The 27,520-nt window shown below is 36.6% G+C and overlaps 1 protein-coding gene across 6 annotated transcripts in view; it reads left to right on the top strand.

Moving 5' to 3' along the window:
• kcnab2a (potassium voltage-gated channel subfamily A regulatory beta subunit 2a) overlaps positions 1-27,520 on the top strand; it is a 195,507-nt gene that overhangs the window by 160,798 nt on the left and 7,189 nt on the right. For all 6 annotated transcript variants that reach the window (XM_062038247.1, XM_062038244.1, XM_062038246.1 and 3 more), the window contains 10 exons: positions 2,719-2,756; positions 2,944-3,023; positions 9,026-9,070; positions 9,510-9,554; positions 9,642-9,685; positions 12,165-12,251; positions 15,547-15,632; positions 15,725-15,845; positions 15,913-16,007; positions 20,366-20,486. In XM_062038247.1, coding sequence (XP_061894231.1) covers positions 2,719-2,756; positions 2,944-3,023; positions 9,026-9,070; positions 9,510-9,554; positions 9,642-9,685; positions 12,165-12,251; positions 15,547-15,632; positions 15,725-15,845; positions 15,913-16,007; positions 20,366-20,486 — 762 coding nt within the window. The remainder of the gene's footprint in view (positions 1-2,718; positions 2,757-2,943; positions 3,024-9,025; positions 9,071-9,509; positions 9,555-9,641; positions 9,686-12,164; positions 12,252-15,546; positions 15,633-15,724; positions 15,846-15,912; positions 16,008-20,365; positions 20,487-27,520) is intronic.

The following is a 27,520-nucleotide window of genomic DNA, read 5'->3' as shown; positions in this document are numbered from 1 at the left end:
AAAGCAAGGTCCATAAAGACATGGATGACAGAGTCTGGTGTGGATGAACTTGACTGGCCTGCACAGAGTCCTGACCTGAACCCGATAGAACACATTTGGGATGAATTAGAACGGAGACTGAGAACCAGGCCTTCTCAACCAACATCAGTGTGTGACCTCACCAATGCGCTTTTGGAAGAATGGTCGAAAATTCCTTCAAACACACTCCGCAACCTTGTGGACAGCCTTCCCAGAAGAGTTAAAGCTGTAATAGCTGCAAAAGGTGGACCGACATCATATTGAACCCTATTGGTTAGGAATGGGATGGCACTTCAAGTTCATATGTGAGTCAAGGCAGGTGGCCAAATACTTTTGGCAATATAGTGTATATATTTTTAATTTCTGCCAACATTTGAGAGACCAAACATCTAGGGTTGCAAAGGGGTGGAAAGTTTCCCGGAAATTTACCACGGGAAGTTAAGCTCGGGAAGTTTGGAAATTTTGACCATTTTTTGATTATTCAAAGTTGGACACCATCCATCTTATTCTGTAGAATAAGATGAGAAGCTTGTAAAACACTAATGCAATGCCACACACAGATATAAATAGTCAGCTAAACAATTGGAGTAGTCTTTAAAAATATTTTACTGATGGACAAAGGAATAGAAATAGGCTCGATGAATAAATGAACACTCACTATAACTAAACTATAACGTACATTCTTGTATGACAACAAAATGGCTAGCAGAACAGAAGGCAGAGGAAACTACACGTTTTGATTTAGATTTGCTTTACAAATCACAAAAAAGGTAAATACGGATCGCTAACGTTGTTAGCAAAAATGAATGGGATTTAACATAGAGAAAATTAGCATCACGGCTAACTGAGAAATATTTTCGGTTCATTATGAGACTGTGGTGGTACATAAACCTAGCTAGCTAGAGATATTGGCCCCAAAATCATTTAAATAGTACAGGAACAGCTAGCTAGCTTGAGTGGAAGTTTGCTGGAGTGCTCTACAGTCATACAGTAACAAGCAATTACACCTCTATTAAACTTAAATACCTTAGATCAAATATATTTACCCCAGTAATATCATCAAAACTTACCTGACTGGATGAAGTCCTTGGGCTCAAATACTAGTGTGGCCTGTAGTGTGTAGCATGCTGGGAATTATCTGTGCATGTGATGGAAGAATGCACTGCACATGTGATGGAGGAATGCACAGTGCAGGGTTGAAATTACACTGAATTTGCATTAAATCAGGTTGTTTTAGCTAATAATCATGCTGCAAGATATAGAATGTGGCGTGGCGTAGTGGGTAGAGCAACCCTGCCAGAAACCTGAGGGTTGCAGGTTCGCTCCCCGCATCTTACCATCCAAAAATCGCTGCCGTTGTGTCCTTGGGCAGGACACTTCACCCTTTGCCCCCGGTGCCGCTCACACCGGTGAAATGAATGATGAATGAATAGTAGGCGGTGGTCGGAGGGGCCGTAGGCGCAAACTGGCAGCCTCACTTCCGTCACTCTACCCCAGGGCAGCTGTGGCTACAAATGTAGCTTACCACCACCAGGTGTGAATGAATGATGGGTTCCCACTTCTCTGTGAGCGCTTTGAGTATCTAACAATAAAAAAGCGCGATATAAATCTAATCCATTATTATTATTATAGAATGTTACATTCAATGTTTATTCCCATTAATTTCCCATTAATTCCCGTTAATTCCCATATATTCCCGTTAATTTCCATGGAAAGTTTCCAACTTTGAATATTCCCGGAATTTTGCAACCCTACAAACATCACATCTGGAGCTTATTTGGGCAGTTTTTTTTGCTCACTCCAAACTCTCATTTTTGTACCTATCACTGTAGAAACTAAACATCACATGTCTTTGACATAACTGAAGTTAGCGTAACAGGTTTGAAAACATATGTTTTTTTCATTTCATCAAGCTGTCGTCCCCCATGCTAAAAAAAAAAACCTTGACCTACAACATCGGGTTAGTTAGTTTAGTCTTTATTTGAAGGGACAATGCACAGAAACATTAAGCTCAAAGACAGATATGTTCTGTACCAGATTATAGCTAAATAGCTCATTTCCATCTGCAGTCCCTGGCTACCTAAATTAAAGGGATACAAAAATCATGCAATAAAATTATGACAATAAAATCATACACAAGTATTAAGAAAAAAGTCATAAAATGCCCTTTCATGGACACATACTTAATATACAATACAACCACACCTCATTTACATCATCACACAAAGACAATACATGCTCTTGTTCACATCTGTCATCATTTGTAAAAACAACCATGATTTTAACAGACACACTTCACAATTTACAACAAAAATGCTCTTATCGATAAATATAATACACATTAAGTTCAGCTTACTAAAAAACATAGCCCAGGCTTTTCTCGAACTTGGGACTGGATGGTTTAAGAATGCAGACTTTTGAAATTAGCTCCAATCTCCTTGTCCCTATTTGTTTGCCAGAAAGGCAAAATGTCCTAAACGGGAGACTTATACGACGGCAGAGGGTTTTCAAGCTCGGGCTTCTCCTTGGCACTGTCAAAGGCATTATATGTTTACCGAGTAGACGCTGGACTATATCTCCAGTCACACTCCACCTCACTAAATGTGTTCCATGTGTTTAATGTCTGAATGTTCCCTAAGGAAGAAGTAACCATACCACATGTTTGTTGACTCCGCCTCCTCTCCCTGTCATCCTCTGCAGGAACATGGGTGACATTTGGCGGACAGATAACAGATGAGGTGAGAACATAAAACACTTTTGTCGCTACCTGTCAGGCAAGGCTGACAAATGGAAACTGTCCACATGTTCTGGCAAATCCTTCTATTTTCATACATTATCCAGCACATGTTCTGTGATCTGTGATCATCAGTGATCCTTTATTCCCCCCCTCTCCGTTCTGTTTTCTTGTCCCTGCGTTCTCAACAGATGGCAGAGCAGCTGATGACTCTGGCGTATGAAAATGGCATCAATCTATTTGACACAGCGGAGGTCTATGCTGCCGGGAAGTGAGTATATCCCTGATCCATCTTTTTAAAAAGCTCCCACCTCGTGACTGATTAAGTGGAGATTATAGGCTAGTAAAAAAAAAAAAAAAATTGCCTTGATCTCAGCTGTGCGCTCTCCTGGTATGCACTGCAGGTATTTTTTTTTTTACGACTCATGAATTGCCTCGGCGTCAATTCAAGCTCCTCTTTAAAGGAAACACAATCTTGGACTTGCTGTTGCGTAGAGCTGCAGAGACTATGTGCAAGCCAGCGTCAGTTGACATAAATGCCTTCGGATGTGTTTATCCTGCAGTGTATTTCTAGAAATAAACTCACAATGTCATTGTCAACTGTTTTTTACTGGGATTATCCAGCACAGCGACAAATGTCTAACACTTTCCTTTGTCATTGTTGCTGTTATTATTGAAGCCTCCCATGTACAAATCTAGGACACCGTTATTGTCAAAGCACATACCAGCACACAAGTAATACAGATATACTTATTTTTTTATAATCTTTAGACAAATAGTTAATGATGGGTAAATGATGCCTCATGGAGGGTCTGGCACACTCACTACCTGTATCAACACTGCATTGATACAGTTTTAGTATTTCATAATGGTTATTCGCCATCTGCTGGATTAAAAATTGCACTACATTTGACCTGCAAATAAAATGAACTGCTTTTATGTATTTTTCAAGATCCCCATTTAGCTGCTGCAAAAGTACTAGCTATTCTTCCTGGGGTCTAAAAGGAAAAAGGGAATACACATGTAATATGGTGTCAAAATGTAAACAAACGCCATTGGTGTATCTACACCTGATTTATGTATTTATTTATTTGAATTAGGACAATGCATATTCATCAACATAGAGCAACAATGTAAATATGCCGGAGTTAGCACAATAGCTCATTTTCATCCGTTGTCCTAAGGCAGGTTAATACAGTAAACATTCAACGGGTCATGATAAAAAAAGAATACATACATCACAAAACAGTACACATTACAAGCATACCCTAAGCACAGACCATGGACAAAAAAATAAATTAAAAAAAACAAACAAAAAAAAACATGTGGATAATCTAATTATGCGTGCATATTATCCACTGTAATGAGCGTATCTAGTCAATACTACTATGATTACATAAATATTTTTTAGCATTGCAAAATATTTTTTCGTTTTTTAAAAATGTATATCATGTTCATAAACTCAGGAAATATGTCCCTGGACACATGAGGACTTTGAATATGACCAATGTATGATCCTGTAACTACTTGGTATCGGATTGATACCCAAATTTGTGGTACCATCCAAAATGTATGTAAAGTATCAAACAACAGGAGAATAAGTGATTATTACATTTTAACAGAGGTGTAGATAGAACATGTTAAAAAAGAAAGAAAGCAGATATTAAAAGTAAATGAACAAGTAGATTAATAATTCATTTTCTATCACTTGTCCTTAATAATGTTAACAAAATAATACAATGATAAATGACACAATATGTTACTGCATATGTCAGCAGCTAAATTAGGAGCCTTTGTTCGTTTACTTACTACTAAAAGACTAGTGGTCTAGTATGTTTTTTTGAGGACAAACTTGCAATAAGAAACATATGTTTAATGTATCCTAAGATTTTTGGGTAAAATAAAGCCAATAATGCCATTTTTTGTGGTCCCCTTTATTTAGAGAAGGTTCGAAACGTACCAAAAAGTACCAAAATATTGGTATCGGGACAACACTAGTGGGATGTATGAGGTCCAAATTTAGGATTTAATACCAGTGCCGTCATAAAAATAATAGCACAGGCACGAGGTTACGTTTTGGCAAATGTTCACCCTTCTGTGTGCAATGGTACAGGATTAGCAGGGTTAGATTATTCAAACAAATACAGCTGGAATGATAGCTGCTGTATTGACTTAATACTGTAGTGCGTCCACCGCTTCTTTTTCGTGTTCAATTCCAGTGTGGATTAATCTAGTTTTGTACTAACACGCTGCTCAAGGATTAACATTTCCACACAGTGTTTCTGATTGATCTTCTTCTTGGCGTGCACAAACTGCATTGACATGAAGGCATGCTGTGTTTTTTTTGTATCAATGGTAAAAATCAAAGCCTTGTTTTAAGGGGAAGATGCTCGTACTTGCAAACGTTTGCGACGGCGTGTCACGTGTAAGTGGTGTTGCACAGGTGTTAACCCTGACAGCTTGCACTCGCACAGCAGCACAGAGGAGATTACATTGCACACACATTTTCAGCCTTTGCAGGTTCGCCTCATGGTGGAATTAATTTTGACGTTGTATTTGGAGGACTGATCGTTGGACTTTGTTGATTTGCCAAAACAGCATAACTACTGCTGGCTTTTGTTTCTGTGAAATGTGACTCAATATGCATGGTCACACAAATACAAACAAGCTCCGCTCAGCTCGCTAGAGCCGGCGTTATCAGCAAACACATATGGCGTCAAAGCGCTTTTGTAGAACGTCGACTTGGCGCTTCAGATGCATAATAATAGCGCAATAATGTGTGAAGCAGGGGACAAATTGGGAGAGTGTGAAAGCAATCAGATATTAGAAATGTATGAATAATGCAGCTTTTATCATGTGTTGTTTTTCCGTTTTGTTTACGGTAATTGACAAGATAGACTGAGCTAGAATAAAAACCTAATTAATGGCTGGATGGAAAGAGCTATGTATACTTGGTGTTTGAGCCCCACAAATAACTCATTTCAGAGAAGGAACACATGGTTGCATTGCGTAGGTGGGAGCCACAGATACACACACACACATTCTTGTATTTGTTACCTTCTTGATAATATATGAATACTATGCAAATTATAAAAGGTAAGCTTTCAGTAAAAAAAAAAAAAAAAGTGTTTGTAATTGGTTTTTAATCTTCATTATTTACTTCGTTATTACAGTTTTTTTTAAATACATTTTGGCCAAAGGGTGCGCACTTCAATTTCTTACACACACTTGTTACATATGTTGACCAGAGGGGGAGCACTTCAAATGTTTACACACACTTGTTATTTCATATGTTGAGCAGAGGGGGAGCACTTTCATAGATTTCACCACCAGGGGTGCAAATGAGACATTCTCTATTAGATGCAATGGTTTTCCGTATTGGGTCCATGATTTCGGTCCTAACTTGTTCACCGGTCCTCATATGGAAGGTACTTTTCCTTGTTGTTGTCTCAAGAAGGGTAGAAATACAAGAACACTGTATTGTCGCTGCTGGCCAGTACAGCACATTTAAATTTGGAACAATGTTTCCCAATGGAAATAATGCAAAAAAAAAAAAAAAAATCATCTTTTGTTAAACTCATTTTAGATCGAGGGGCCACATGGAGAGAAATCTACTCCCAAATGGGCCGTACTGGTAAAATCACGGCACAATAACTTAAAAATAAAGACAACTTCAGATTGTTTTCCTTGTTTGAAAATAGAACAAGCACATTCTGAAAATGTACAAATCATAATGTTGTTGGATTTTTGTTACACTTACATGTTGCGGTTAATAGTATTCTATCTTTATTTGTTGTTATTTATATTTTCTGAATAAATTATGTCATAATGTTCATCAGTCAACTCATTGGTGTTAATTTTCAATCTATTTCAATTACAGTATGTTATTTATGTAGTTTGATCATTTTCCTCGACTGATGTACTAACATGCGGTTTATTTTGTACGTTTGTAGCATCATCTACAAAGATACAAAGAATTGCTATTGTGACATCCAGTGGACACATTTAGAACAGCGGTTTCTTTCATTAAAAAATGTCAGGTTAATTTTTATACTTAGCAAACTCACCCCGCGGGCCGGATAAAACCTGTTCGCGGGCCTGATCCGGCCCTCGGGCCGTACGTTTGACACCCCTGACTTAGATATTGTTCACTTGTATTTCTTCTTTGTTAATTAAACGTACTAAAACCACCTACATTTAGGGTTAATCCCATGGTTCTCAGTATTTCAGTCACAACCCGCCCTCTCCCACACACAATTTGTTTCACACCCATCTCTGAATTGAAATATGTAATATATGTCAAGCTAGTTTTACTCCAAGATTTACTACAAATAAAAATATTGTATAGTATTTTCTATATCAGCGGTGTCCAAACTTTTTTCACCAAGTGCTGCATAGTATACAGAGGCCTTTTTGATGTTTTTTTTATTTTGTTAAAAAAAATTATGAAAACAATATTAGATTGCATATATATTTAAAGAAAAAAACAATTATTGAGCAGCCCTGGCAGATAAACTGTTAACTGATATTCTTGCGCAACACCCGGTCCATGTTGTTACCTCCATTCTTGTCTTTAGTCACATAAGCTAACAAAGAAGCATGTGAGTCTTTTCACGGGCAGCCCTGGCCCTCGCGTTGTTTTAAAATTCAAAAGACATCAACTGATTTCTAGTTTTACGCGGTAATTGTTTTGTGTTTGTACACTCATCTAAAGATTCTTATCGATTGAGGGGGCTGCTACCGGTGCAGCCAAATCACTCACTTGTGAAAGCAAATATCCGGTCGCATCGGTTTATCTTTCACAATCCTTCCACTACCGATGTTAGTAAGGACTTAACTCTTGCTATTGTACCATGTGGTCAAACAGATCTGTTTTCTTCAAACTCTTTAACGCACTCCAAATCAGATATTACATAATTAAAGTTGGGCTTGGCCCTTTAGTTCCAGTGAAAGGAACTTTGAATGCTCCAGTATACCAAAACATTTTTGGACAATTCCTTGCTCCCAACCTTGTGGGAACAGTTTGGAGCGGGCCCCTTCCTCTTCCAACATGACTGTGCACCAGTGCACAAAGCATGGTCCATAAAGACATGGATGTCAGAGTCTGGTGTGGATGAATTTGACTGGCCTGCACAGAGTCCTGACCTGAACCCGATAGAACACCTGTGGGATGAATTAGAACGGAGACTGAGAGCCAGGCCTTCTCCACCAACATCAGTGTGTGACTTTTGGAAGAATGGTCAAAAATTCCTATAAACACACTCCGCAACCTTGTGGACAGCCTTCCTAGAAGAGTTAAAGCTGTAATAGCTGCAAAAGGTGGACCGACATCATATTGAACCCTATGGGTTAGGAATGGGATGGCACTTCAAGTTCATATGTGAGTCGAGGCAGGTGGCCAAATACTTTTGGCAATATAGTGTATTCCAGTGCTAGTCCTAATGAGCCCCATGTTGAACATGTCACTCATTAGCAGCCACATGGGCGCTAATGGCGTCGGCTCTGCAGCACAGCTGGGACCGGACCCCGCTGACTGGAAACTGGAAGCACACTCACACAACACACACCGTACTGTATGTGTGTGTTTGTTATAGGGTTGTACGGTATACCGGTATTAGTATAGTACCGCGATACTAATTAATCATATTCGGTACTATACCGCCTCTGAAAAATACCGGTCCGCTGGACACATGAGGACTTTGAATAAGACCAATGTATGATCCTGTAACGACTTGGTATCGCATTGATACCTAAATTTGTGGTATCATCCAAAACTAATGTAAAGTATCCAAACAACAGAAGAATAAATGATTATTATATTTTAACAGAAGTGTAGATAGAACATGTCGAAAGAGAAAGTAAGCAGATATTAACAGTAAATGAACAAGTAGATTAATAATTCATTTTCTACCACTTGTCCTTAATAATGTTGACAAAATAATAGAATGGAAAATGACACAATATGTTACTGCATATGTCAGCAGACTAAATTATGAGCCTTTGTTTGCTTACTTACTAATAAAGAACAAGTTGTCTTGTATGTTCACTATTTTATTTAAGGACAAATTTGCAATAAGAAACATATGTTTAATGCACCCTAAGATTTTTTTGTTAAAATAAAACCTTTATTTAGAAAAGTATCGAAAAGTATCTAAATTATTTTAGTACCGGTACCAAAATATTGGAATCAGGACAGCACTAGTTTGTTATGAGTAGCATGACAACACTCTTATCATTTGAAAGCTATTAAATCATCTTTTGTGCGCTCCGCAGGGCCGAGGTGGTGCTGGGAAACATCATAAAGAAGAAAGGATGGAGGTAGGAGACGCACTTTTTAATTCAGTTTTGTGTTGTTGTTTTTTTTTTTCATATCCGTCTCGCCAGTCTGCCTGTAATCTTATAATCTGAGGTGCACATATTGAAATGTTGTGAGCGGGAACCATGAGGTAGGATGAATGTGGGCTGTGGTGACATGCCCACACCCCCGCCTGTCTCCTCAAAGACACTAAATAATAGACCAACTTGCAGGGCCTCATATTTGACCCCACACTGATACAGCTTTGTCACTTGTACGCCTTCCACTCTCATTCATGTGTGCCGGCTGAGCGCCTGCACTGTGGGTGGGTGTGACGCTCAAAGGAAAGGTAGAAAGGAGCCATCACACACAGGATTTTTCATCCATCACCCACTCAGGTGGGACCAGCTTGTAGCACCGCATGTTATACCTGATGTACTTTCTTTGTTTCGCTATTTGCAGACGCTCTACTCTCGTTATAACAACAAAGATCTTCTGGGGTGGAAAGTAAGTCTGTGTGCAAGTCACATTTCCCAAAGAGTGCCCAATTGTCTCATGTGATATTTGTCATAACTATTGTGTTATTCTTTGCAGAGCCGAGACCGAAAGAGGTTTATCTCGAAAACATATCATAGAAGGTAAGTCAAAGACTTTCCGGAAAAAAAAAGGTTTTAATTTGTTAAAATCTGAAAAAGATAAAGATAATAGTAATATGATTAATTAGTATCAATGGTTGAGGATTTATTTATATATAAACATTTATGAATTGCAAACAAACAATTAAAATTGAAAGACAATGGTATTAATCTGCATCAATGGTTATTTGATTTATTTTTTTAATTGTAAATGAATAATATTTTAAAACAATTTGTGTTCTTTAAAATAAAATTGAGAAAACTATTGAAAACAAAATAATTATCCAGTATCTCCCGTTTAACTTTGTATGGTTGTGTTCATGTATGTATTCATCTAAAATAATAATAATAATATATTGTAAATAAAAATATTTATTTTTAAATATTTCAGATAAAATAATTAAAATGTAAAATATAAATATATATATATATATATATATATATATATATATATATATATATATATATATAATTATAATTATAATCATTAAGGTTTTAACTTAAATGTCTATGTACTGTACTTAGTGTTAATTAATGATTCAAAATAAAAATAATTAATTAAATAAGATATTAAAATAATGATCATAGCTAATAATCAACATTAAGGAATTAAAGGGATAAAACTAAACCATCACAGAAGGTGTAGAGACTCACCACTTTCACCTCAGCAAGCAGCAAATCTTTGTTTTACGCATTCACTTATTCATTTTTCCATACCTTACATTGTGCTGGTGGAATTTATGTATTTTTATTTATTTATTTTTTAATGAAATGTAAAAATATTCATAAAAACAATAATGAATTAGTATGAAGGGTTGAGCATTTATTTATATAAAATCATTTATTAATTGCAAATAAACAATTAAAATGGAAAAACAATGGTATTAATCTGCATCAATGGTTTTTTTTTTGGTTTTTTTTAATTGTAAATGAATAATATTTTAATAAAATTTGTGTTCTGTAAAATAAAATTGAGAAAACTAATGAAAGCATAAAATAAGTATCCGGTATCTCCCGTTTAACTTGTTATGGTAGTATTCATGTATGTATTTACCTAAAATAATAATGTAAATATAAATATTATTTTTAAATATTTCACATAAAATGATTAAAATGTAAAATATGTATATGTATATATACATACATATTAGGGGTGTGGGGAAAAATCGATTCGAATTCGAATCGCGATTCTCACGTTGTGTGACCTAGAATCGATTCTCTTTTTTTTTTTTAATCGATTTTTTTATTTTTATTACATTTTTTTTAATTTTTAATTTTTAATTTTTTTATTTTTATTAATCAATCCAACAAAACAATACACAGCAATACCATAACAATGCAATCCAATTCCAAAACCAAACCCGACCCAGCAACACTCAGAACTGCAAAAACAGAGCAATTGAGAGGAGACACAAACACGACACAGAACAAACCAAAAGTAGTGAAACAAAAATGAATATTATCAACAACAGTATCAATATTAGGTACAATTTCAACATAGCAGTGATTAAAAATCCCTCATTGACATTATCATTAGACGTTTATAAAAATTAAATAAAAATTAACAATAGTTTTACAGTGGCTTATACTTAAGCTTGACAACACACTGTGTCCAATATTTTCACAAAGATAAAATAAGTCATATTTTTGGTTCATTTAATAGTTCAAACAAATTTACATTATTGCAATCAGTTGATAAAACATTGTCCTTTACAATTATAAAAGCTTTTTACAAAAATCTACTACTCTGCTTGCATGTCAGCAGACTGGGGTAGATCCTGCTGAAATCCTATGTATTGAATGAATAGAGAATCCTTTTGAATCGGGAAAAAATCGTTTTTGAATCGAGAATCGTGTTGAATTGACAAAAAATCGATTTTGAATCGAATCGTGACCCCAATAATCAATATTGAAGATTCACAGCCCTAATACATATATATATACTGTATATATATATATATATATATATATATATATATATATATATATATATATATATATATATATATATATTAAATACAATTATAATCATTAAGGTTTGAACTTAAATGCTAATGTACTGTACTTATTGTAAATAAATAATTAAAAATAAAAATAATAAAATAAATAAGATATTACAATAATGATCATAGCTAATAATCAACATAAAGGAATAAAAGGGATAGAGACTCACCACCTTCACCTCAGCAAGCAGCAATTTTTTGTTTTACTCAATCTCTTATTAATTTTTCCATCCCTCACATTGTGCTGGTCAAATTTTATTTTAATTTGTTTGTATTTATTTATATGAAATGGAAAAATATTGAAAAAAAAAACAATTACCTACACTATTGAAATGTTTATGTTAGTGACAGTTTGACCCCGAAACAAAATAATTATATTTCTATTATTATAATTTTTTTTTTTACATTTTCATTCAAACACGGACTTCTTTGACCCCCATACCTCATCCCTAAGCTGACTGTGTGTTGTTTTTTTTTAGGTTTAAAAGCTTCTCTGGAGAGACTGCAGTTAGACTACGTTGATGTCGTGTTTGCCAACAGACCGGACCCCAACACGCCTATGGAAGGTAACAAAACCTTGACTACTTAATACAAAATATTATTTTTATTCTGTGGCGTTGCTTCCTCTTCTACAGTGGGAATAAGGCGTCAGACGCTGGAGACCTTTTAAATGCCAGAGTGCAGTGAGTGAGTGTGTGTGGGGTTGGGGGAGGTCTCAGCTGGACCCTCACTGTCCATCTGCTCCTGTCAGAGTAATTCTCTGGAAATGAGTTCAGTCAGGGGTCTTCCGTCTGCCTCCACTTGTTCACAGACTTTTTTGCGATACAGGGAAAATACTCTTCCGGTATGCTACAATATAAACTACACCTAACACCCACTGTAACGATACCAAGTACAGTGGCGTATCTAGTCGATACTACTATGATTACATCAATATTTTTTAGCATCACAAAATCTTCTTTAATTTTTTAAAATTTATATTATGTTTATAAACTCAGGAAATATGTCCCTGGACACATGAGAACTTTGAATATGACCAATGTATGATCCTGTAACTACTTGGTATCGGATTGATACCTAAATTTGTGGTATCATTCAAAACTAATGTAAAGTCTCAAACAACAGAAGAATAAGTGATTATTACATTTGAACAGAAGTGTAGATAGAACAGTGGTTCTCAAACTTTTTTTGTCATCCCCCACTTTGGACAGGGGGGAGTTTTCAAGCCCCACCTGCCCCCATCGCCCCAACAGAACGCTAATGCCAAGCTTAACATTTTCAAATTTATCGAACATCAAGTAACATCAAGTTTTATACATTCAAACTCAATAACATAAAATAAAATCAAGTTCAATAATAAATAAAATAACTGTGCAGCTGTGGTATAACTTGCATCAAGTTCAATATCAAATAAAATAACTTGCATCAATTCAATAATAAATAAAACAAAAGTGTTATAACTTGCATCAAGTTCAATAATAAATTAAAAAAAGTGTTATAACTTGCATCAAGTTCAATAATAAATCAAAAAAAGTGTTATAACTTGCATCAAGTTCAATAATAAATCAAATAAAAGTGTTATAACTTGCATCAAGTTCAATAATAAATCAAATAACTTGCATCAAGTTCAATAATAAATAAAACAAAAGTGTTATAACTTGCATCAAGTTCAATAATAAATAAAACAAAAGTGTTATAACTTGCATCAAGTTCAATAATAAATAAAAAAAAGTGTTATAACTTGCATCAAGTTCAATAATAAATCAAATAAAAGTGTTATAACTTGCATCAAGTTCAATAATAAATCAAATAACTTGCATCAAGTTCAATAATAAATTAAAATAAAAGTGCCACTTTGCAATCTTTGCCAAAAAAAGGAGAACAGGGCAAGTGAACATGAGTTTTACAGTACTCCAGCATTAGTGGCTGCAATGAGCCTGTTTTGCACTGCACAGCTTTTCAAATCGGGGTTGCAGGCTTGACACTGCCACTGTTAAAACCTCATTGAATTCGGGGCTGAGCTGCTTTGACGCGAGTGTTTCCCGGTGAATGACACATTGTGTCCAATGCGCATTTGGCGCAACCCTCTTTATTAGAGCCTGCAGCCCGTTTCTTGACTTTGCCATGCGCGCCATCAGAGCAAAAGCCCACACAGTTTTCCCATTTAAGGTCGTGTTCTTTGAGGAAACTGTCCATTATCTTGAACAGCTCATCAGCAGTGGCTCTATTTTTTATGTATTTACAAAACAGCAAATCCTCGCACAATGACTCGCCATTCACAAAGCTTCCGCTTAGCCCCGCCCCCATTATTTACTGTTGCTATGTCTGTAAACTTTCGCTCCTACCTAGAAATGTAAAGCCTACAGGAAAAATAAGTAATTTACATTTATCTATATAGCGGATTTCACAGACAGAATCACAAAGTGATTTCCAGTGTGTATAGAAAATGAAAGCATAGTAAAAAAAAAAATCAAAGAATATAATAATAAAAAAATTAAAAAAATCAAAGTGAAATTTCCTCCCGTTCCTTGCGCCCCACCTGTCATGTCTCTATTCCCCACCAGTGGGGCGCGCCCCACACTTTGAGAAACGCTGAGATAGAACATGTTAAAAGAGAAAGTAAGCAGATATTAACAGTAAATGAACAAGTAGATTAATAACTCATTTTCTACCACTTGTCCTTAATAATGTTGACAAAATAATAGAATGACACAATATGTTACTGCATATGTCAGCAGACTAGTTAGGAGCCTTTGTTTGTTTACTTACTAAACTTTTTCGTGGTCTCCTTTATTTAGAAAAGTATCGAAATACATTTTGGTACCGGTACCAAAATATTGGTATCGGGACAACACTAATGTATATATATATGTGTGTATATAAATGTATATATATTTATGTATATATTTAAGTATATGTATGTGTGTGTGTATATATTTATATATATATATATATATATATATATATATATATATATATATATATATATATATATATATATATGTATATATATATATATATATATATATGTGTATATGTGTGTGTGTGTGTGTGTATGTATATGTGTGTGTGTGTGTGTATGTATATATGTGTGTGTGTATGTATATGTATGTGTGTGTATATGTGTGTGTGTGTGTGTGTACATACATATATATATATATATATATATATGTATATATGTATATATATATATATGTATATATATATATATATATATATGTATACATATATATATATATATATATATACATATATATATATATACATATATATATATATGTGTGTATATATATATGTGTATATATATATATATACACACATACAAATGTGTATATATATATATATATACATATGTATGTGTGTGTGTGTGTGTATAAATATATATATATATATAAATAAATGATAAATGGGTTATACTTCTATAGCGCTTTTCTACCTTCAAGGTACTCAAAGCGCTTTGACAGTATTTCCACATTCACCCATTCACACACACATTCACACACTGATGGCGGGAGCAAGGGTGAAGTGTCTTGCCCAAGGACACAACGGACATGACTAGGATGGTAGAAGGTGGGTATTGAACCCCAGTATCCAGCAACCCTCCGATTGCTGGCACGGCCACTCTACCAACTTCGCCAAAATGTTTTAGCCCAATGCGGCCCCCGAGTCAAAAAATGTGGACACCCCTTGTTCTCTATACTACAGTCTCTCAATACATGTTAATCAGACAGTTGGTCTTTGAGTGTATTTTATTTTATCATTAACTTATCCTTCCATCCATCTATCCATCCATCCATTCTTTTACCGCTTGTCCCTCTTGGGTCTGATGTTAGTTTTCTTTTTTTTTTTCTTTGTGTGCAGAAACGGTTCGAGCGATGACCCATGTGATAAATCAAGGCATGGCCATGTACTGGGGGACATCACGCTGGAGCCCCATGGAGATAATGGTACTTAATGCTGAGTGTTTGTGGAAATGTGTGCTCTAACGATTTAATACTCCGCCTAATCGTGTTGGCTTCATATTTATTTTCCTTCACAGGAGGCGTATTCTGTGGCACGGCAATTCAATCAGATCCCTCCGATCTGTGAGCAGGCCGAGTATCACATGTTTCAGAGAGAGAAGGTGGAGGTGCAGCTACCGGAACTTTTCCATAAAATAGGTGAGATGTTCGCTCCTTGACCTTCAAAATTGTCTGATGATGAGGTTCTAACGATGCTGTCATTTAGGTGTGGGGGCCATGACGTGGTCACCGCTGGCCTGCGGGATCATCTCAGGGAAATACGACGGCAGGGTGCCCCCATACTCTCGGGCCTCTCTGAAGGTAGCCACGTTTCCCTGTGGTCTGTGGTTGTGTTGGTGTGGTCCTCTTTGCTGGTGTCCACCCACTTGCTGGTTGTTGGTCCTTGCTGTGTGTTTGTGTCTTGTTGTCACATGATACAACCTCAAAATCACACTACTAAATGCCGTGGTCCGTCTTTTGTAGCATGCTCCCTCTGCATTTCAGTGTTGTGCAGTGTGGATTGTGTGTCATCCTGCTTGGCTCTGTCAATGTTTGTGTTGTTGTTTGCATTTTTCTCTTCCTTGTAAGAACATCAGTTTCTGATCCCTGAAATTAGCACAGCTCCATAGGTATCATAAATAGAAACAACTCAAGCCATCATAAATCATGAGTAGTACCAAGGACATAGTCCTCATTATTTATCTACCGATTAGGGTTTGATGCTAGGGTTAATTAAGGTTGATACTAGGATTTTCTGTAGGTTTTTGGTTAGGGTTCAATGCAAGGGTTAAGGTTTCTACTTATGTGTTTTATGGATGTTGTCATTCATCAGGTCGTTTGTATTCTAAAGGCATTAAAATGATCTCAACTGGACTGTTGAGTTTGTCTTAAAAGATGTTTCACCACTCATCCGAGCAGGCTTCATCAGTTCATGCTCATAGACTTAGATTGGTCAGATCTCATCCGAGAGCTGGTGCCAAGACTCAAATAATTTATATTCTATTAGGAGGAGGGGTGCATTCCCCGGGAAGAATGGTTGGGGGGGGGGGGAAACATCTGTAAAGATGCAAAGGAGCTCTGTCAATGCCAACAGCAGTCATTAGAATGGCAATTGTGTGGCAAAGTGTCTTCTAAGACAAACTGATCAGTCCAGTTGTGATAGATTGAATGCGCTGAGAATTTCGGGTTAGGATTTGATGCTAGTGCTATGGTTTCTCTTATAGTTAAAGGGGAACTGCACATTTTTGCGAATGTTGCCTATCGTTCACAATCATTATCATTATTTTCTTTAATACATTCTAAATATGAAATAAACGTACAGTACAGGCCAAAAGTTTGGAAACACCTTCTCCTCATCCAATGCGTTTTCTTTATTTTCATGACTATTTACATTGTAGATTGTCACTGAAGGCATCAAAACTATGAATTAACACATGTAATCCAGACACTTAGACAAATTTACAGCTTTTTTTAGTGACTTCCAGCAAATAGAGGGACTAATTTTAAACATTACCTTCAAGTGGAGATCCACGGAAGGTCGGCCTTCTTAAAGAAACACGCACTCAATGACACTTAGACAAATGTACAGCTTTTTTTTTATTGACTTTCAGCGAATAGAGGGACACATGTTGAATTACTTACCCTGCTGGAGATCCACGGCATGTCGGCCATCTTAAAGAAACATGCACCTAGTTTAGACACTCCGTTATAAGCGGATTTTTGATCACATTTATTTAATATTTAGAATGCATTGAGGGGAAAATAACATCCGTCATGTCTTTCATAATGATTGTGAAAGATAGGCAACATTTAAAAAAAAAATAAAAACTAGTACAGTTCCCTTTTAAGGCTAGGGTTAAGGATTTGATTCTTAGAGTTAAGTTTACTGTTGGATGCTAAAATTAGGGTTTCTGGTTTGGGTTGATGCCAGGGTTAGGGATTGATTCTACGGTTTAGGGTTTGATGATAAGATTTCTAGTGAGGGTTTTCATGCGAGGATTAATGTTTTTGGTTGGGGTTAATGCCAGGGTCAGGGTTTCATTCTATGGGTTCTGATTTGATGCTAGCGCTAGGATTGGCGTGAGGGTTACATTTTTCCGGTTAGTTTATTGTTATAGTTTAGGGTTTAATTCAAAGGGTAGGATTTGATTCTATGGTCTTGGGTTTGATGATTAGGTTTGTGTTTAAAGCTTGGGTCAAGGGCTTCAAGCCCAAGTTTGATGGTATGGTTGGGGTTAAGGGTTGTGAGTTTGTAAATAGTTAATCAAATAAGGGTCAGTATTTGAAGCAAAGGTTAGGGTTTAGTTAAGGTTTGATTGAAGCATATTGTTTGATGTTATGCTTGAGTTAGTGGTTGTTGTTCAGGATTTAATGCTCGGATTGGGGTTCCAAGTTAGGGTTTGAATACGGCTTTGTTTAAGAGTTCTAAACAGATGTAGATAGAACTGTTAATAGTTTTATGAATTAAGGTTGAAGCTAGGGTCAACATTTGAAGCAAATGTTAGTGTTGAAAGTTTCGGTTTTGAGACAGGGTGAAACTGTGTATGTGTGTGTGTGTGTGTATATATATATATATATATATATATATATATATATATATATATATATATATATATATATATATATATATGTGTGTGTATATATATATATATATATATATATATATATATATATATGTATATGTGAAGTGAATTACATTTATATAGCGCTTTTTCTCAAGTGACTCAAAGCGCTTTACATTGTGATATATATATATATATATATATATATATATATATATATATATATATATATATATATATATATATATATATACAGTCATCGTCAAAAGATTTGTACACTTGTAAAGAACATATATATATATATATATATATATATATATATATATATATATATATATATATATATATATATATATATATATATATATATATATATATATATATATATATACACAGTCATCGTCAAAAGATTTGTACACTTGTAAAGAACATAATGTCATGGCTGTCTTGAGTTTCCAATAATTTCTACAACTCTTTTTTTTTTTGTGATAGAGTGATTGGAGCACATACTTGTTTGTCACAAAAAACATTCATGAAGTTTGGTCCTTTTATGAATTTATTATGGGTCTACTGAAAATGTGACCAAATCTGCAGGGTCAAAAGTATACATACAGCAATGTTAATATTTGGTTACATGTCCCTTGGCAAGTTTCACTGCAATAAGGCACTTTTGGTAGCCATCCACAAGCTTCTGGTTGAATTTTTGACCACTTCTCTTGACAAAATTGGTGCAGTTCAGCTCAATGTGTTGGTTTTCTGACATGGACTTGTTTCTTCAGCATTGTCCACATGTTCTCAATGGGGTTTAAGTCAGGACTTTGGGAAGGCCATTCTAAGGCCTTAATTGTAGCCTGATTTAGCCATTTCTTTACCACTTTTGACGTGTGTTTGTGGTCATTGTCCTGTTGGAACACCCAACTGCGCCCAAAATCCAACCTCTGGGCTGATGATTGTAGGTTGTCCTGAAGCATTTGAAGGTAATCCTCCTTTTTCATTGCCCCATTTACTCTCTGTAAAGCTCCAGTTCCATTGGCAGCAAAACAGGCCCAGAGCATAATACTACCACCACCATGCTAGACGGTAGGAATGGCGTAACGTTACTGGGATTAAAGGCCTCACCTTTTCTCCTCCAAACATATTGCTGGGTATTGTGGCCAAACAGCTCAATTTTGGTTTCATCTGACCACAGAACTTTCCTCCAGAAGGTCTTATCTTAGTCCATGTGATCAGCAGCAAATTTTAAACGAGCCTTAAGGTGTCGCTTCTGGAGCAAGGGCTTCCTTCTTGCATGGTAGGTAGCCTCTCAGTCCATGGCGATGCAAAACATGCTTGATTGTGGACACTGACACCTGTGTTCCAGCAGTTTCTAATTCATTGCAGACCTGCTTTTTTGTGGTTCTCCTTTGACTCTTGATCACTTTGACCAATTTTCTCTCAGCATCAGGTGATAGCTTGCGTTTTCTTCCTGATCGTGGCAGTTACAAAACTGTGCTATGCACTTTATACTTATGAACAATTGTCTGCACAGTTGCTCTTGTGACCTTAAGCTGATTTGAAATGGCTCCAAGTGACTTTCCTGACTTATTCAAGTCAACGATTCGTTTTTTCAGATCTGTGCTGAGTTCCTTTGACTTTCCCATTGTCACGTTTGTAACCGAGTTTAATGACTGCATCACATGAGACCCTATTTAAATGAGCTCAGAGAAGTCAACTGGTGTCGTCAATCATAATCACTCACATGAAGTTAAGAGGCCACGCCATGAAGCTAATTTGATTTGATTTTAACTTTTCTACGTCACCAAAATTGATCATGTATGTTGCTGTATGTATACTTTTGACCCAGCAGATTTGGTCACATTTTCAGTAGACCCATAATAAATTCATAAAAGAACCAAACTTCATGAATGTTTTTTGTGACCAACAAGTATCTTTATTTACATTTAAACGCATCAATAGGTAATTAAGTTCCTAATTTTTCAAGTGAAATGATCTTTGAGCAAGTCAAGGGCGAAGGAGACAGTCACATGTTTAAAAACAGGCCCTGGTGTCACAGGAGGCGTGGCGGCCGCAGTGTGAGCAGGGCAATGTTTTTGAGCAGGTGTGCTGTGTTTTTGACAGGGTTACCAGTGGTTGAAGGACAAGATCTTGAGCGAGGAGGGTCGGCGTCAGCAGGCGAAGTTGAAAGAGCTGCAGGCGATCGCGGAGCGGCTGGGCTGCACTCTGCCCCAACTCGCCATCGGTACGCAGATGCATTCTGCCGCTCTCTCTCTTTCTGTCTGTCTGTCCGTCCCTCTGGCTCGGACGGGGCCCGGGACCACATCGTGTGTCCATGTTGTCCTCTGTGTGCTTGGTGAGAATTTGAAGAGATGCCTCTTTAATCATTCTTTGATCAATACTTCAGATCTGATCACAGTCCCACAGCAACTTTAATTAATTTGTAAGAACTGTAGACATGTTTTGTCTATCATAGATTTCACGTACTTTCGTTTGAGCTGGTATCAATCAACTCAAAGAGAACACAGTAAGTCATAGTAAGGACGTCATTAGCGGTTGTTTCCTGTGGACGAATGATCTGGAACATTCCACTGTATACATTCACAGCAAAAATGAAGTACAAAACCCAAAACCAGTGAAGTTGGCACGTTGTTTAGTTCATAAATAAAAACAGAATACAATGATTTGCAAATCATTTTCAACTTATATTCAATTGAATAGACTGCAAAGACAAGATATTTAATGTTCCAACTGAGAAACTTTATTTTATTTTGCAAATAATTATTAACTTAGAATTTAATGGCAGCAACACATTGCAAAAAAGTTGGCACAGGGGCATTTTTACCACTGTGTTACATGGCCCTGGAAACTGAGACCGTTTTTTGAAGCTTTTCAGGTGGAATTCTTTCCCATTCTTGCTTGATGTACAGCTTAAGTTGTTCAACAGTCCGGGGGTCTCAGTGGTGGTATTTTAGGCTTCATAATGCGCCACACATTTTCAATGGGAGACAGGTCTGGACTACAGGCAGGCCAGTCTAGTACCCGCACTCTTTTACTATGAAGCCACGTGGCTTGACATTGTCTTGCTGAAATAAGCAGGGGCGTCCATGATAACGTTGCTTGGATGGCAACATATGTTGCTCCAAAGCCTGTTTGTACCTTTCAGCATTAATGGTGCCTTCACAGATGTGTAAGTTACCCATGCCATACACCCCCATACCATCGCATATGCTGGCTTTTCAACTTTGCGCCTAGAACAATTAGTATGGTTCTTTTCCTCTTTGTTCCACAGGACACGACGTCCACAGTTTCCCAAAAAAATTTGAAATGTGGACTCCTCAGACCACAGAACACCTTTCCACTTTGCATCAGTCCATCTTAGATGAGGTCGGGCCCAGCGAGGCCGGTGGCGTTTCTGGGTGTTGTTGATAAATGGCTTTCGCTTTGCATAGTAGAGTTTTAACTTGCACTTTCGGTTGTAATGACAAACTGTAGTTACTGACAGTGGTTTTCTGAAGTGTTCCTGAGCCCATGTGGTGATATCCTTTACACACTGATGTCTTTTTTTGATGCAGTACCGCCTGAGGTATCCAAGGTCACGGGCATTCAATGTTACGTGCAGTGATTTCTCCATATTCTCTGAACCTTTTGGTGATATTACAGACCGTAGATGGTGAAATCCCTAAAATCCTTGCAATAGCTTTTTGATAAATGTTGTTTGATATATGATAAATTTGCTCACGCATTTTTTCACAAAGTGTTTGTGAATGACTGAGCATTTCATGGAAGCTACTTTTATACCCAAACATGGCACCCACCTGTTCCCAATTAGCCTGTTCCCCTGGGGGATGTTCCAAATAAGTGTTTGATGAGCATTCCTCAACTTTCTCAGTCTTTTTTGCCACTTGTGCCAGCTTTTTTTAAACCTGCTGTATTCTGTTTTTATGTGCGATTTACACAACGTGCCAACTTCACTGGTTTTGGGGTTTGTAAATGTGAACATGTGTTCATGTATAAATGCAAAGCTGCACTATTGGTGTTTAACCGTTCCTTGAGTCAGCAGCCAAATGCTGTGCCGCACATAAATCGACGCCATATTGATCTAGAAAAAAGCGAGACTGTGCAACAACCACCGAAACAGGCGCTCCCCCGCGAGGGCCGGGGACACTGCGAGTCGAGGCAGGACTTCGCTTCTCTTATCTGGCCACCGATTTTTCATCTTGGCAGTAAAGGCAGCGTTATAGATTAGCTTTCACGGCCCATTAACACACGCCCTCGTCCCTCCCAATTACCATAAATCCTCTGGGCGCTCCTTAGGGGGCCCAAGCGCTCTGCAATTTATGACCGCCAGGTAATCGTCTCCATCATCGTGACACTCGGCTGTTGAATATAAACTATAATACATCGACTTCCTGCACAGCTGCAGCGGCACCCTGGGGTGCTCCCCGGCCACATCTCTTCAATACAACACTTGTGTGTGATGAACAAACTAGCATCACAGTGTAAGTTTTTTATTGTGTGAATGCTCCAAAGCATTCACACTTATGGTTTTCTACACCAAAATTCATCTATTTATTAAACTTCTTCAACTTCTTCTTCCACATTTTTCAGCCTATTTGGGCTTTCCATTGACAAATTCCCAGATTTCCCAGAATTCCAGGTTTTCCGGGACATTTTTCCCATTCAAAATTAATTAGCCATTTTTCAAACTTTCACCGTTTCCACATGTTTCAACCTATTCAAATCATTCCACCTTCAACACATTCCACCATCGTGGAAATTTAAACTATAATTTTTCCAAGTTAAAAAAAAGTCCAGGATTTTCCAGAATTCCTGCTTTTCCAAAGCCCCTATGTCCACCCTTTTTTTCTGGCGACTACTCCGTCCACATTCTTCAACGCATTTCAACCGTTCCACCGTCAAAACATTCCTCTTAAACAGGACAAAAAACAAAGTTGTTTTTTGAACTAGAAAAATTCCCGGTTTTCCTGAAATTCCAGGAATTCCGTAATACCATTTTTCAACTCAACATGTTACTACTTCAATATTTCTCCACCGATTTCAAAAATTCCAACACCAACCATTTCAACTCGATCAGACCATTCAAGTTTTTTACCATTTTCAAAAAAATTACCTTTTTTTCCCGAAATTCCCTATTTTTTCTGAAATTCCCATTGAAATCAATCGGACATTCTGAGCCCTATGTCCATCCTTGGTTCTGGCAACTACTCCGTTCACATTTTTCAACGCATTTCAACCGTTCCACCGTCAAAACATTCCTCTTAAGGAGGACAAAAAACAAAGGTGTTTTTTGAACTAGAAAAATTCCCGGTTTTCCCGAAATTCCAGGAATTCCGTAATACCATTTTTCAACTCAACATGTTACTACTTCAATATTTCTCCACCGATTTGAAAAATTCCAACACCAACCATTTCAATTCGATCAGACCATTCAAGTTTTTTTTTTACCATTTTCAAAAAAATTCCTTTTTCCCGAAATTCCCTATTTTTCTGAAATTCCCATTGAAATCAATGGGACAATCTCAGCCCTATGTCCACCCTTTTTTCTGGCGACAACTCCTTCTACATTTTTCAAGGCATTTCAACCGTTCCACCATTAAAACATTCCTCTTAAGCAGGACAAAAAAACAAAGTTGTTTTTTGAACTGGATAAATTCCCGGTTTTCCCGAAATTCCAGGAATTCCGTAACACCATTTCTCAACTCAACGTGTTACTACTTCAATATTTCTCCACCGATTTGAAAAATTCCAACACCAACCATTTCAACTCAATCAGACCATTCAAGTTTTTTACCATTTTCAAAAAAATTCCCTTTTTTCCCGAAATTCCATATTTTTTCTGAAATTCCCATTGAAATCAATGGGACAATCTCAGCCCTATGTCCACCCTTTTTTCTGGCGACTACTCCTTAATGAACTGGAAAAATTCCCGGTTTTCCCAAAATTCCAGGAATTCCGTAACACAATTTCTCAATTCAACATGTTACTATTTCAATGTTTCTCAACGGAATTGAAAAATTCCAACACCAACTATTTCAACTCAATCATACCATTCAAGTTTTTTTTACCATTTTCCAAAAAATTCCCTTTTTTCCCGAAATTCCCTATTTTTCTGAAATTCCCATTGAAATCAATGGGACAATCTCACCCCTATGTCTACCCTTTTTTCTGGCGACGACTCCTTCCACATTTTTCAAGGCATTTCAACCGTTCCACCATTAAAACATTCCTCTTAAGCAGGACAAAAAAAAGAAGTTGTTTTTTGAACTGGATAAATTCCCGGTTTTCCCGAAATTCCAGGAATTCCGTAATACCATTTCTCAACTCAACGTGTTACTACTTCAATATTTCTCCACCGATTTGAAAAATTCCAACACCAACCATTTCAACTCATTCAGACCATTCAAGTTGTTTTTTTTTACCATTTTCAAAAAAATTCCTGCTTTTCCCAAAATTCCCTATTTTTTCTGAAATTCCCATTGAAATCAATGGGACATTCTTCAAAGTTTAACAATTCCCACATTCTTCAACCCATTCAAACCATTACAACTTCAACACATTCAACTCATCCTGGACATTCAAACTACCATTTTTCCAAGTTCAACAAATTTCCAGGAATTCCTGTTTGTTTGTTTTTAACTCTATTTCCAACCTTTTTCATTTGACTATTCCTTTTCCTTGTGTCATCCCACTTCAACTGTTCCACAGTCCAAAAAAATGTCTTAGTCAGGAATAGAAACATTCTCGGTTTTCCCGAAATTCCAGGAATTTCTCAATTAAGAACTGTTACTAATTCAACATTTCTTGACCGATTTAAACGATTCCAACACCAACCAATTCAGCTCATTCAGGACATTAATGCTCCTAATAATTTTCCAAGAAATCCCGCTTTTACCCAAATTTCCAGGAAGTTCACATTGAAATGGATGGAACATTTTTCCAAGTTGCACAATTCCCACATTTTTCAACCTCTTGAAACCATTCCAACATCAACACATTCCACTCATCTTAGACATTCAAAGTAACACTTTCCCAAGTTCCAAACCAAACTCCGGTTTTCCTGGAAATTCAAACTCTTCAGCATTCAAACCATTCCAATATTCAAACGGTTCTTACATTCATACTACATTCTGTCAGCATTTCAGTTCAACTTCAGCATTGGAGCATTCACGCGCAATTCCTTCAGGAATTGCGTCTTCTAGTTACAAGATAACTTGCAACATCAGCATATGGACACTCATAGTATTTAGGTCAAAATACATGTTGAATAACGTTTAACTTTCTAAATTTGTACAAAAAGATCAAGTTTGAACAGTCATTGTTTTTCTACTAAAGCCTCCAAAAAATGTGATGGATAGATAGATAGATAGATAGTACTTTATTGATTCCTTCAGGAGAGTTCCCTCAGGAAAATTTAAACTGACAACCATCAACATAGAGAAGCGGTAGTCCTGGCTGCTCAGTACAATATCGTAATGTTTTCAACTCCTGTGTTGTCAGTAAAATTATGCTCAAACAGTGCCTCCGCCATTTGAACTCAATTGCTTCAAGATGCATGAATTCTCAGCGATCATTTTAGCCCTCTCTAGTATTAACATGCAAAAACACTTTATATCTTACATAATATTTACATCTTACCCTGTTTTTATTTGTGGTGTCAATTGTTAGACCAAAAGTAGTTTCTGAATTTCGCAATCAATAAATACTTAATATATGTGTTATCCTTACTGATATATGGATGAACATTTCTGTTACACGGTCATTATTTGTTGCGTGCCCTCAACCACAAGGGGGCAGTAATGAGCCAGTCAGAAGGTACTGAAAAAGTACTGAATTGATTTTAGCTACAGGTTTGTGTGTGTGTGTGTGTGTGTGTGTGTGTGTGTGTGTGTGTGTGTGTGTGTGTGTGTGTGTGTGTGTGTGTGTGTGTGTGTGTGTGTGTGTGTGTGTGTGTGTGTGTGTGTGTGTGTGTGTGTGTGTGTGTGTGTGTGTGTGTGTGTGTGTGTGTGTGTGTGTGTGTGTGTGTGTGTGTGTGTGTGTGTTGTTGTATTTCTACCCTTCTTGAGACACCAACAGGGAAAAGTAGCTTCCATATGAGGACCGGTGAACAAGTTAGGACATAAATCATGGTCCCAATACGGAAAACCATTGCATCTAATAGAGGGCAAATACTAGAGTCTGTGAACATTGATCCAAAGTCAGGATTTTTTTTGTTGATTTAATGTGCCTACAAAAGTAAACATTGACAGGTGCAAAGGCAGCAATATACTATATATATATATATATATATAAAACAAGACGGCAGCTAAAGAAGGACTTCCCTATTCATCCCCGAAAAAACCTGCCAGCTGATTTTACGACTTCCGGTGCTGACGTAAGACAACCCGCATCCCATATGTGACCATAGGATGAACAAATACACTACGCTACTAAGACTGTAGTGGCCATTAACAGTTAGCTTCTACAGCTGGGTTGCCCAAAGTGCAGCACAGGGGCCATCTGTGGTCTGTGACTCCTTTGTCATCGGCCTTAAGCACGTTACAAAAAAGATCTCATTTGCACCCGTGGTGGTGAAATCTATCAAAATTAAGGAGGTCCCAAAAAGGAGGGATTTTTCAAATTGACTGTGTGTCGGTTTTAAAAGTGCTCCCCCTCTGGGCAACATATGAAATAACAAGTGTGTGTAAGAAATTGAAATGCGCCCCCTTTTGCCAAAATTAATTTAAAAAAATATGTATATAGAGACATACTGTAATAACTTTAAGTTAATAATGAAGATTAAAATCCAATTACCGTACTAACAAAAAATGCAAAAAAAATAAAATTAACTAAAAGCAGTCTTTTTCTCACAATGTGTCGACTTTTTTCTTATAAAATTGGGAACAATTCCTCATATTATTTCTGTTTCTGTAATATTGCAATATATTCTCGTAAAATTATTACTTTTTTTATGTTAAATTATTACTTTTTAATGCAAAATGGTGACATTTGTCAAATAAAATGCTGACTTTTATCACAATAATGCAATTTTTTTGTTGCTCTTGTAAAATAGTGACATTTATGACTTTTGTCATAATTTTGCCAAGTAAAATTCCGATTATTATTATAATATTGCTAAAATGTTAAAGTTTTCTTATAAAGTTGTGACTAGTGTCGGGGGAAAAATTATGACTCTTTTCATAAAATTGTCATCTTTTCTTGTAAAATTGTTACTGTTATTGAGTACAATTCCAACTGTCGTCATCAAAATTACGACTT

This window comes from Entelurus aequoreus, linkage group LG26, assembly GCF_033978785.1.
Source record: "Entelurus aequoreus isolate RoL-2023_Sb linkage group LG26, RoL_Eaeq_v1.1, whole genome shotgun sequence".
NCBI lineage: Eukaryota > Metazoa > Chordata > Actinopteri > Syngnathiformes > Syngnathidae > Entelurus > Entelurus aequoreus.
This window is presented reverse-complemented; position numbering and strand designations above follow the sequence as displayed.